The 12,451-nt window shown below is 42.0% G+C and overlaps 1 protein-coding gene across 14 annotated transcripts in view; it reads left to right on the plus strand.

Moving 5' to 3' along the window:
• The first annotated feature begins 227 nt into the window (after positions 1-227).
• The window catches only part of SLIT2 (slit guidance ligand 2), a 263,667-nt gene continuing 251,443 nt past the window's right edge, over positions 228-12,451 (plus strand). For 3 of the 14 annotated variants that reach the window (XM_071807345.1, XM_071807346.1, XM_065836605.2), the window contains exons 1-3: positions 1,110-1,807; positions 3,674-3,745; positions 4,963-5,034. In XM_071807345.1, the coding sequence (XP_071663446.1) occupies positions 1,632-1,807; positions 3,674-3,745; positions 4,963-5,034 (320 nt within the window). In that variant the 5' untranslated portion in view covers positions 1,110-1,631. Of the gene's footprint in view, positions 1,808-3,673; positions 3,746-4,962; positions 5,035-12,451 lie in introns of all 14 variants that reach the window. The other 11 variants (XM_071807343.1, XM_071807344.1, XM_071807348.1 and 8 more) reach the window with 9 other exon arrangements.

A 12,451-nucleotide genomic window follows, 5' to 3' on the forward strand; every position in this document is an offset into this window, starting at 1 on the left:
GCGGCGGTGCAGCCAGTGAGCGCGGCGCGGGGCGCTGCGGGCGGGGCCGGGGAGGGGCGGCCCCTCCGCCCCTATATAGGGCGGCGCGTGGGGCGCTCCTGGCTCCGTGGGAGTGGGGTGGGGGCGCCGCGCCGGGCGAGACGAGCGGCGGGGGGCGCCGTGCGGCCGCGTGGGGAGCGCTCGGCGAGGTGCCGGCGGCGGTTCGGCTGGCGGCCGCGCTCGGGGAGCACTTTCCGCGGGCAGCGACAGGCACCTTGCAGAGGGGAGGAGAGCCGGCCTGCGTGCGGCGGTGCCATCCTATTGTCCAAGCGGAGAGACTCGGGGTGCGAGGGAAGGACCCGGCGTGTCGCCTCCTTTTTCCCGCTTCCACACCCTCCCCCCACAACCCCCCGCCCTCTCTGCCGTTTCCCTCTGCGCCGGAGGAGCGCCGCCTCCAGGGAGCCGAGGGCCGGCCTGGGCTGTTAGGCACCGACAGCTCAGGTGCACCGGCGGGATCGGGAGAAGGGGTGCAAACCCTTCCCAAGGCGCTGTGCCTCGGCGGACTCCGGGAGAGGAGGAAAGTTGCTTCCCTTCCTGCAGCAACATCAGGAGCTGCTGAACTGGCCTCACCTGAAGGACTGAGCAGTTACTACCTTTTCCATCAGGTGCCTTTGCCGCAGCAAAGCCACGGTATCCGGGAGACCACGGGGATCAGAATAACGCACCCCCCGCCCCTCCCGCTGTCGCCGCACATCGCTTGTTATCTGGTCTGTCTCACCGTGCTCCCGGGATCACAGGAGGATCTATAGCTGTGATCTGTCACCGAGGAGAAGGAGGTCGTGGATGAACTCCCTACCAGCAGAGCAACGAATCACTTCTCGAGCTGCTTATTATTATCGTGCTGTAGGACCAGCCCTTTCCTGCTAAACTTGGCTTGGGAGCTTACAGCAGGAGGGGGCGCGGGGGGTGGAAAGCCAAGCCCAACATCATCTTGTGTGTTTGACTTTTTTTTTTTCTTCCCCTCCCTCCTCCTTCCGTGAGACAGTTTGATGAATGCCTGCGAGAGGGGTATGATTTGCTGAGGCGCCTCTGGCAGGGCGGTGTGTACGCCGTGTCAGCCCCGCCGCCGCCCCCCGTGGAGCTGTGAGCGGCCCGCGGCGGGAGACGCGCGTGGGAGCGGCTGCTGCGCTGCGCGGGCCGCCGCGCAAGAAGTGCGCCGCTTGGGCGGAGAAGGGCTCCGCGGCCTTTAGCCCAGGGGCTCAGAGGGAAGTCACAGCTTTGAAAGGAGCGAGGAGGAACATAAGGAGCCAGCTCAACTCTGCCATACCCTGAGCCCGTGGGTTTGCTTTGCCTTCGCAGGGAGCGTGTGAAGACGAGACCCAAGTGCCGCCTCTCTCCGCCACCCGACGGGCTAGCGAGGGAGGGCCCGGCCCCCCTCCCAGCGAAGTTGCCTTCAGCCGCGGATCAGTGCAACCCACCTCAGTTTTCCGGGGTTGTTTTCTTGGCTGAGCTTTGGATAGAAGGGACTTCGCTTTCTCCGCACCCTGAAAGTTGCCCGAGCGCTCCCCGCGGCGAGGAGGAGGAGGGCGGCGCGCCCCGCGCCTCCCCGGGGCTGAGGCCAGCGGGCCCCGGTCGGGCGGCAGCGGGCGGTGATGATGTGCGGCTGGGGGAAACTCACTCTGTCCCTGGGGCTCTTGCTGGCGATGGCGGGCGAGGTGGCGCCGCAGCCGTGCCCGGCGCAGTGCTCCTGCTCGGGGAGCACCGTGGACTGTCACGGGCTGGCGCTGCGCAGCGTCCCGAGGAACATCCCCCGCAACACCGAGAGGCTGTAAGTAACCCGGCTGGGGCGGCGAGCACCCCGTAGTCCCCGACGCCCGTCAGGGCTCCAGCTGGCAGCGGGGCCGCGGTGGCCCCCGGAGCCGGCCCGGTTTGGGGTCCCGACGCCCTTTGGGGAGTTCCTGTTCCCTTCCCCTGCTGCTGGCGGTGCCCGTTTCACGGCGATGCGCAGGAACACGGGAGAGGTGGCTGCTGCTCCCGGCGCGCTGCCTTTCATCCCGGGAAGCCGCGGTGAGGAGCGCGGTTCCCGCCGCCGCGGGGAGCGGGGGTGGCGGGGCGGGCACCACTGCAGCCCGGGGGGCGCCCCGAGGCGGCGGCAGAGCGGCCTCTCCCCCGCCGGCGCCCATTTCCCAGCAAACTTCGCTATTGCGGCTTTCTTTCCCCGAGGCGCCGGGGCAGAGCCGGGCCGCGGCGCCCCGCCGCACTCCGCGGGTGCAGGCAGGCCCTGGGGCGGGCGGCGAAGCTCCGCGGGCGCGCAGCGCTCACTCCCGCCCCGCCCGCTGCCGCGGTGGCTTCGCGCGGGGAGGCGAGCGGGGACGCGCCGCTGCCCTGAAGCTGGAGGCTGGCGGGGATCTGCCCTGGCGCAAGCCCGCATCTGCCTTTGGGCGAGGGCACGCTGGGGTGCTTTAGCCTTTTTCCCCACTCACGGCACTAAGTTGTGCCTGTACTGTGATTTCTCCCCCTCACCCGCTTTTTGAGACTGTGCGAGTACCCTACGGCTGGGGCATTTTCTAGTCTTGAGAGAGAGCGAGCATGTGGTCGGTTATCTATCATCTCAGGCTGTCTTTCAGGAGGGTCTAAGGAGTAGAAGAGGTGAGCGCACTATTACTTGCTCTCTAATAAGTCATTTAAATGTTGGCGTATGAACACGTCTTGATGATGAATTTCACTCAGTATCAGGGACACTGATTTCTGCTGAGACTTGTGCGGTTTCCTTACAGTGATGTTTTGGCCACATGTGGTATAAACACACAGACACAAAAAAGTGTGGTTTGTTTTTTTTTTTTTTAAAATTCTTCTTAAATACGTTGGGAATAAGCTGCAATTGTTAGGGTAGTGTCCATGTGATACCACTTTCTAATGGCTTACCTTAGGAATTGCCAAGTCTTGTTTTATTTGTAGTGACTGAAATTGAAGGATGTTTATATGTTGACCCCAAAAATGTTTTGAAAAAGAGACAAATGACTCCAGAAAAGGAGGTAGTGCTGAAGTATGAACAGAAATGCTAGGGCCTAAACACAATTTTCCGTTGCTTCTGAACATGCTTTGCATTCTGCATAGCTTTCTGTGCAGCAAGTGAAGAGTTTAGTTTTCATAAAATCATATTTCCTATCTCTTACTCACCAACAATCTTAGGCTTGTTTGAAAGCTAATATTTGTTATGTAAGTTAAGCGCTGTTCTGCCTTTGTAACAATATCATGAAAGTAGAGTGTTGCTTAAAAATGGTGATAATTTTCTTAATGTCAGTAATTTATTACTTTTTGTTACAGTCAAACTAATATTGTAGTGCATATATTTAGTTGCTCTAGTGGTTTTCTAAATGCAGTTCTAACCACACTCAGACAGGTTTTGACTCTTCTGTGTCGCTGAAGATAAACGTGAGATTTATTATGGTAGGCAGAACTGACTTTGTTAAGAGCCTTTTATTACAAAGTTTGAAACTGCTACTTTCAAGATAAACCTTTATTCAGTCACTTTGAAATCATGAACTCATGCAGTGTTAGTTTTAGGAATGGTTTGTTGGGTTCATTTACATTTTCTAATTTGTGAAAATGCTGTGCCTATGAAAGCAGACAGAACAATTTAGAATAACTTTTGAATGTTTTAATTTTGCTGCTTATAAATTATTCTTCTTAGGGATCTTAATGGAAATAACATCACAAGAATCACCAAGACTGACTTTGCAGGTCTAAGACACCTTCGAGTTCTGTAAGTTTTCTGTTTCTGTCACTGATACCTTTTAGGACTAATGCTGCAGTTTGTTATAAAAACCATTGAACTAGTTATCTTTCAGTTTATAAGCTGGATGGGTTATCACTTTTAAACTATTGTGCTACTGCATCTGAATTTACAGCTCCTCCCCCATGTTTTATACATTAATATGAATAAGTTATCAGTTGCCTTAAATGTAACATATTTAAAACCTTAACATCTTTCCTTAACGTTGTGGAACTTGAGGATTTAATTTAGCATGTAGCTTATAAGTAAGAGTTGCTAAAATTGGTTGAATAACTATTGGAATGAGTTCAGTTTTAAATCAGCAAATTTATAGTTCAGGATGAAAAAGGATATTCTCATCTTGAAGTATAAGGGAATTCATTAGGGAAAAAAGTTATTAACTGAGTTTAAAAGCAAGTCCGAGATAATGGTTATTGTTTTCCTACAATTTTGGAGCAAAAAGGAAACACTTTAACAGTGAATTTGAGGAAGGAATGATTTGGTTTGCTTTTTGTTTTGTGAACACTTTTGTTTTAGCATTATGAAGATTTTAAAATTCTGCTGGGTACGGTTTTGTTTTTTTGGGGGGCAAAGGGTGTGTAAATATGACTAATACCAAGTTTGAAATACTGCAAAATTTACTTATTTGTTAAGGCTATTTAATTTGAGAAAGTAGTAATATAAAATCCTTTTCCGGTTCTTTCTGAAACAGAATATCATGTTGTAGTAATTTTGAATTTTTTTACAAAACAAAACTACTGTTATGGTTACAGTCTCTCTGCAGTCTTTCACTAGTGCTTTTTCCCAACACCACCGTTCAGTATTTCTGTTATTCTCATGTGAGACTAACATTGCCTTCCTACTGTTCAACTGGAGTCTTAAAACGTGCTGAAGAGCAATGATGTATGTGCGTGTGTGCAGACGTCATGTATGCATATGTGTAATTTTTTATCTTGGGACTCTTTAAGTAGATGAGCAAATGTAATATCTATTCCTATTTCTTTTGACAAGGATTATTTTTCTCCTTTTGAATGTAGGAGCCTGTGTGAAGTGTTGATGAAAGGGGTCTGGAAGGTTGAGGTGAATGTCACTCTAGAATAACTGTTGTACTGCTTTAATGAATATGTGGTTGCCTTTAAATGACTACTGTTAACGCAACAAGTTATCTCAGAACTATTAAAATATATATGTATATTTCTATATTTCAGTCAGCTCATGGAGAACAAGATTAGTACTATTGAGAGAGGAGCATTCCAGGATTTAAAAGAACTGGAGAGGCTGTAAGTATTTTTAATTCTAAATGTATGAGTTTTGTTTTGTGGTTTTTGTGGTTTTTGTGTTTTTGTTTTTGTGTGGTTTTTTTTTTTTTTAGTTGAATCAGTTGTTTTAAGGTATTCAGACCTCTGTGATTTCTCTTTTTTTTATAATTTGGGACATCTGTTCTTTTTGAGACACAAGAGAAGAAATTCTCAAGCAGTATGTGTGGGACTTGGACGGGGGGAAGCTTTCATATGCAGTCCAGATTTGAAGTGTAAACTGTAATTGTCTTGTAGGATATAGCTTGAATACTACCAAATATTTTCACTTGAATACACAAGGACATTTTCAAACGTGAATACACCTAAAAAAGCCTGTTCTCTGAAGTACAGTATTAGATGTTAGTCATGGACATGTTGGATGTTTTATACAATGTCTTATTGGAAGTAACTACTAGTTATAAACTGTTGACTTGTTCCATAGTATGAAAGCAGTAATTGAATTCTACTCAAGTTTTTATATAATTAAAGCTTTTACAAAGGCTTAGGAAAAATATGAACTGTTTGCTTTCAGAAATTATTTGCAGTTGGACTTTAATAGAAGGATAAAGTACTGTGGGCAGAGAGGATGAAGCGGGGATGAGAGGATCTTGTCTGGTGAAGTTGAAGTGCAGATATCTGCTTCATTTCAGTAGGATGTAGAAATTATAATTGCAAAACTTTTAGCATTTTATAATAGATGCTTAATTTTCAGTATGTACCCCCTTATTTTGTTGGATTTCCTCAAATGAAAATATTTTTTAAAATGTATTGTGCAAGTTGGGACATCAGACTTGTTAAAGGCAAGATGCTGATTGTTGCATATAGTTTCAGTTTGAAGCTCAGAAAGTCTAAGAGTGTCACTGTATTAATATATGTTCATGTAGAACTTCATATGCAGAGTAGCATCTTCATTATTTGGCAACTTAGTTGCTGCATTTTCATTGTATCACCATTTCTTTAACCACACCTCTGAGGTCTTGTTTAGTTTTTTACTCACTGCTGCTTTGTCTTCATAAAGGTATTTCTACTGTACTCCATTGTAAAGGAGCATTGGCCTAAATATTCTGTTTGTTTTATTGTAGTTGTGCTCTGTGTCCACAGCTGCTGTGTGTTTTTTAAACAGAAAAATCCACACAAACTCTTATGGTTTGGTTGGTCTTATAGAAAAAGCTATTCAAGAGACTTAGTAACCACCAGTGTAGTGACGATATTTCTATAATAGTTGAAATGTCATAGACTTGAGATAATTGCCTTATTTTTTCAAATAAACCAAAGTAACTTTTTGACCTAAAAATTGAAAGTGTTGTTAAATAATGCAACCTTTTCTGAATAAATTATATTAAATTGATTGCTCTTAGAAATGCATAGTCAGGTTTTTTTAAAGTTGTATTAAAACACTTAATGCAGTGCTTTTTTACATGCTTAAACTTTGCACGAAGTATAGGGATTTAGTCCAGTTTCTCCTATTCAGGGATATATTGTGATAATTTATGCACACTACTAGATATAGTTTATAGGGTCTAGCTAGAAAATTAAACAGCACAGTTCATGTTGTGAAAGTACGAGTACATGAAACATTAAAATATCCATGCTTTCACTGTGAATGTTTTGACACTGATAGCAAATACCTGATAAATTTCACAACAGGATATAGTCAGCTTTATTTCTTGATTGTCTCAATGCAAGATTGTACTGTTGTGATTTATTTACAGTATTTAAAAAATTATTTTAACTTCTGTCATAATTTCAAGGCATTTAGTGGCAAGATTTCTGAAGCACAGAATTGCAATACTAGAAAAAAACAAACAAACAAAAAAACTTGAGTTGTTAAAACTTGTCTGTGTTCACCTTTTTCCATTACATTTCATGTATTTTTTCTTTGGTTTTCTCTTGATAAATCTGTAAAATCTTTGGAAAACAGTAGATATTTTTTCAGTTACATAAGTTACTAGTTAAGAAGAGAAATTCTGATAATTGTGTCTACTTTTGTGTGTTACTTTTATTCACCCTTCAGCAGGCAAACTGTTGTTTGAAAGTTTAGTCATTTAGATCTACAAAGTTAAACTCTGTTTTGTCTTCAGAATTATTTTGCATCTGTTCCAGTGCTAATAAAAATTTCTTTAATTGCTGGAATTCAGTCAATGTTAGGTGTGTGGGTGAATTGTCATTTGAATGTATATGCAAGATGTCTTTAAAGCGCCCCAGCTGTTGGCTAAGAGCAAATATTTCATATTTGTGAGGAAAAGCTGAGAAAATTCTTCTTGTTTACAACTGCCAAGTCCATCTGATGAAGGTACATTGTTTTCTGACAGCCGATTCATCTCCTTGGGGTTCTGAAATTCGAAACAATTTCTCCAGAAACTTGTGGATCCTTCCTTCAAGTATTTTCTTTAATACATTAAATAGAAAGCAAGTTAAAGCTTTTTAGTTTTTGCGATGTGTAAGTGTAGGATCTCACATTTCCACTGTAAGTGTAACGTGCCAAGCCACTATCAGAGAATACCCGATGCAGTCATTTTAGCATGCCAGTGGAAGGTGTAAGCAAACCTTACTGCAACTGAAATGAACTCAACTTTGTTTGTAATATTGTTTACATGAAATATTTCTTACACTAGAATATTTTGTGCTAGTGTGTACAGGCTGAATTTTAAAATGTGTTTTTTTGTATTAAGTACTCTCTGTAACATAAAGAACAGTCCTTTTCATCTATACATGTTAAGTGGTGCTTTTGGATTATTTTTTTTTGCTGTTGTAGTGTACTGGAATTTCAGTTACAAAATAATTTCTTTTTAGACCAGTTACTGTCATTTCCAAGGAACTGTTTGGTTGATCAGTGAGTTACTTGTTGTGAATACACATTGGTAGATCTTATGCAAAATGCTGAATTTTTGCATGGATCATGAAACAGCTCCTTCTAAGAGAAGTGAAGACCTGTAGCACTTCACAAAATGAATCTTGAAGAGAAAAATTCTCAACCTTCTCTTCAAAAGAGAAATACTTAAAATACAATTTGACTAAATCTATGTGTACCTCAGGTGGATAGAAATGTTTCTCCTGCAGTTTAATTAAGCTACAAGAAGTATCTAGTACAATAGCTATATACAGTACTATATACACAAAGCTATTTTGATGTAATATGCTCCATGACAGGAATTTATGTCACACCAGTGTAATTGTAGAAGTGCAGTGGAAACCAAAATCACAATAAATACTGCCATAACAAGTGATGGTTACTTCAGCAGCCCTTCTGTAATTTTAAAGTAAAAAGGTTCAGTTACCAGTAAGTGATCAGATAGTAGTGCCTACTACATAAGAACTGTGAGGGAGAATAAGATGGAAACTAGGAACTTAATCAGCCAAACTTCAGGTTTGTGGAAACTTTAGTTGTTGGAGAGACCTTGGTGAAGCTGAAGGTGATTTTGCTATAAGCCTTTTAGTTGGATACTTCTCTGAAAAGTATTCAGTCAAATAAATGGGTATATGCTGCGGTGTTCTCTTAGTCATAATTTCCAGCAATCTTCTCTGAAGGTTCAGCTCTTAAGGGGCTGCTAAATCTTGTCTGAACTAATTTGGTTCAGCATTTTCTGAGCTAATAAGTCTGCTATGAGCGTGCCTTTCTTCACGGCTGTGTCTTGAATGGCTGAATCGTGTGGTCTGTTCTGTAGATGTTCCATCTGCTGAAACAAGCCTTTCAACTTCAATACGTACAGCCCATTTTTCAATCAGTGCAACAGCTTGTACCTTTGTGTATCTTCTGAAACGGTGTAAAAAATCTCTTGGATTAATGATAATCTTGCCTCTTCTATGTTAACGTCTACAAGACTTTCTGCTCTAACTAGTAACCCAAATGATGAGCCTGCATTCCTATGAGTAGGGCTTCTAAAGAGTATATGGCCATTCAGTATCACAGAATGTTAGGTTTTGGAAGGGACCTCAAAAGATCACCTAGTCCAATCCTCCTGCCAGAGCAGGAACACTTAGATGAGGCTACACAGGAATGTGTCCAGGTGGGTTTTGAATGTCTCCAGAGAAGGAGACTCCACAACCTCCCTGGGCAGCCTGTTCCAGTGTTCTGTCACCCTCACTGAGAAGAAGTTTCTTCTCAAATTTAAGTGGAACCTCTTGTGTTCCAGTTTGAACCCATTGCCCTTTGTCCTACCATTGGTTGTCACCGAGAAGAGCCTGGATCCATCCTTGTGACGATCACCCTTTATACATTTATAAACATTAATGAGGTTGCCTGTTAGTTTCCTCTTCTCCAAGCTAAAGAGACCCAGCTCCCTCAGCCTTTCCTCATAAGGGAGATGCTCCACTCCCTTAATTATCTTTGTTGCCCTGCGCTGGACTCTCTCCAGCAGTTCCCTGTCCTTCTTGAACTAAGGGGCCCAGAACTGGACACAATATTCCAGTTGTAGTCTCACCAGGGCAGAGTAGAGAGGCAGGAGAACATCTCTTGACCTACTAACCACCCCACTTCTAATACACCCCAGGATGCCATTGGCCTTACTGGCCCCAAGGGCACAGTGCTGGCTCATGGTCATCCTGCTGTCCACCAGGACCCCCAGGTCCTTTTCCCATGTGCTGCTCTCTAATAGGTTATTCCCCAATTTATACATGGCAAGTCTCACAAAGAAAGGATTGTGTGACATGGTACGTTGTTTGAACCTCTCTTCCATAGATGACAGTAATGTATCAGTGATGGGTTTCAGTGTGCTTCATGGCAGGAAGGCACAAAGGATCAAGGTTTGTGGAATTTCCACAACATAATTTCCCGAGACCACTGCTTATTATGTGAGACAAAACCTTTTGAAGCAATTCCTTATGAGAATGTAAAATTAAACATTTTTTTCTTCTTTCTTTTTAAAACTGTCATTTTGGGTGTGATGTTTATAGTAGTTTGAAATAGTCTCTTAAGAAAGCAAGATGAAGATAAAACGAAAACATGAAACCTAACACCAGTATTAGACACAGCTTTAAAAATTACTTTTAAGTGTAGTCAATTGTTGTCCCCAAGACCACCTTCCTGCTCAAAGTATCCTAGTGTTTTTACAAGCTATTCTCATCTGGTGGGAATTATAAAATTTGGTTGAAGACAGGTGCTATAGACTAAACGAGCTCTATTATAAGCTACTTAAGTCTAAAATTTTCTTACAGATCTTTGTACTCCAGAAATACAATGTGGTCAGGTTTTGAGGGCTAAATATACTCTTTACTTGTTTATGTAGCAGAGCAGTTACCTTTCGATTTAGGAAAAACCATTTTTTTTTTTGGCTGATAGGAATGTTCTTAATCATAATTTTTCCTAATAATTTTTCCATGTCTTGTAGTTGGGATACCAGGTGTGATCGTTCTAAGACTATGCTAAACATGCAAAAGATGTCAGGATAGGAAAAGTGTGTAGTAGTTGTTTGAAAACTACCCACATTTTTCTTCCTGTATTTGTGAATAATCCATTGAGGCAGCCATATGCCCCTAAAATGCTAATTTAGAGTCTGATTCTGCAGACATTTACCACGTGAATAACTTGGTTTGCATGAGTAGTCCCACTGATTACTCTTGTGAGAAAGGTTACTTGAGTAGCTTAAAAAGTTTCTAGGCCAAACCCCTACACTTTGATACTTGAATTAATAGCATTTATTTCTAAAATGTCCCTTTTTATCTTAATCATTCTAAAGAACTATCTGTGTAGACTTAAAAAAAAAAGAAAAAAAAAAAAAACACAAACACAAAAAAGCAACTAAACAAAAAACTCCAACCCAAAACCTAACTAATAAAAAAGCCCCCAAACCTTGCAAAACCTATTTCTGCTGAAAACTAGTGTAGAGGTAAAATGTTGCTCTCACAGGCTGTAGAACTATTGCAACTTTTGAGTTCATAACTGAGCTATATGTTTAACCCCTCCAAGCCTCCCCAAAATACAGCTCCTCTGAGCTACATGGTGTGAGTAAGCTGAAATATTAAGTTCTAGAAAAGAATGCTGTACGAGTTGAACTTCAAGTTGGTACTTGAAATAGCTTTTAAACTGAAAGGTATCTATGTTGTATTTTCATGCTTCTTACAATGTATTACTGAATGATGGAGAAAGAAATATTTCAAGAATTAAATGCTTTGTTACAGTTCCTCCATTTTTCTAAATTTTTACAACACAATTGTAAAATAACAAACAGAGGAATTGTCTGTACTTGCTATTTATTGAGGCTCCCTCTCCACAAGTGCATTAAGACAAGTTATTGAAACTTAAGATGAAGAGAGCGTTTACTTAGGAGTGTACTTATGAGTGTTTGTGTAGTACTGAAAATTATTAAAGTTTTGTTCTTGCTGTTGATGAACAATTTGGAACTTGGAGATGTGTCACAGCACAGAAGGAAAAGTATGTTTCAACTACATAGTCTCAAGGAAAAGTGTTGGGTTTGTTTTGGGTTTTTTTTGTGTGTGTGTTTGTTTTCTTTTTCTTTTTTTCCTATTTAGTAAACTGAAGTACTACTTGGATTTCTTTCATGGATATAAATCTCATTATATGAACCTACTATGTTTGCAACTTCTGCAGCAAAGGCTTAATTATAACCTCAATACGTAGGAGTAGGTCTTGTCAAAGATATTAAATGGGATTCAGTATAATGAGTAGGTTTATTTTATCTGTGTTAATGTGGTTATCTGTTCCGGCCCTAACCTATACTGATAAATGTCATAAACTGTTTAGCTGTATTAGCAAGTTTTGAAATTATAAAACCAAAGCTCATTTGTGAGTTACCATGATCTCTGAATATGTGGTGATTTACGGAACATCTTATCTTACAAAGATCTGCATAGCAGGATGGGCTAGGAAATAAAATGTTCCATCTAGGATAAAAACAAATACAGATTGTTTTGGACAATACCAGACCTAGGCAATAATCTAGGGAAGTAGCAGCTCTTTTAAAATGGGCTAGATAAACTAGTACTGCTGCTTTGTCTAGTCTAGGAAAGGGCCAGACTAGGTTATGTGTCTGTTCTTTCTTAGAGTGCAGACTTAGTGTATCACTGACGGGATAAAACATGCTTTCCAGAGATTAAAATAAGCCCATGTGCTAACTTTTTATTATGTATTGATGTGTTGCATGAGATTACAGTTTTTATTCCAATTATTTGGCTAGCTCTATCCATAGATAGATGGATAATAAAATAAATTCCAGATAGAAAAACAGTAGCTTTAAGTAGATGACTAGCAAGTTTTTCCATGATTCTTTAAATGTGAGCTGCGTAAAAAAGTTAATCCTAGAATAATTAGTTTTTCTTTTTGGATTTTGAAACTCTAGTAGAATATAGTCCTCCTTTCAGTTGCAGAAAACAAGTGTTAAAAACCCCAGATTCCACTTCCACAGAGCTAGGTTGTCAAAATTCGGGAGCAGGGACGTCTGGA

Source organism: Patagioenas fasciata, chromosome 4, assembly GCF_037038585.1.
Source record: "Patagioenas fasciata isolate bPatFas1 chromosome 4, bPatFas1.hap1, whole genome shotgun sequence".
Taxonomy (NCBI): Eukaryota; Metazoa; Chordata; class Aves; order Columbiformes; family Columbidae; genus Patagioenas; species Patagioenas fasciata.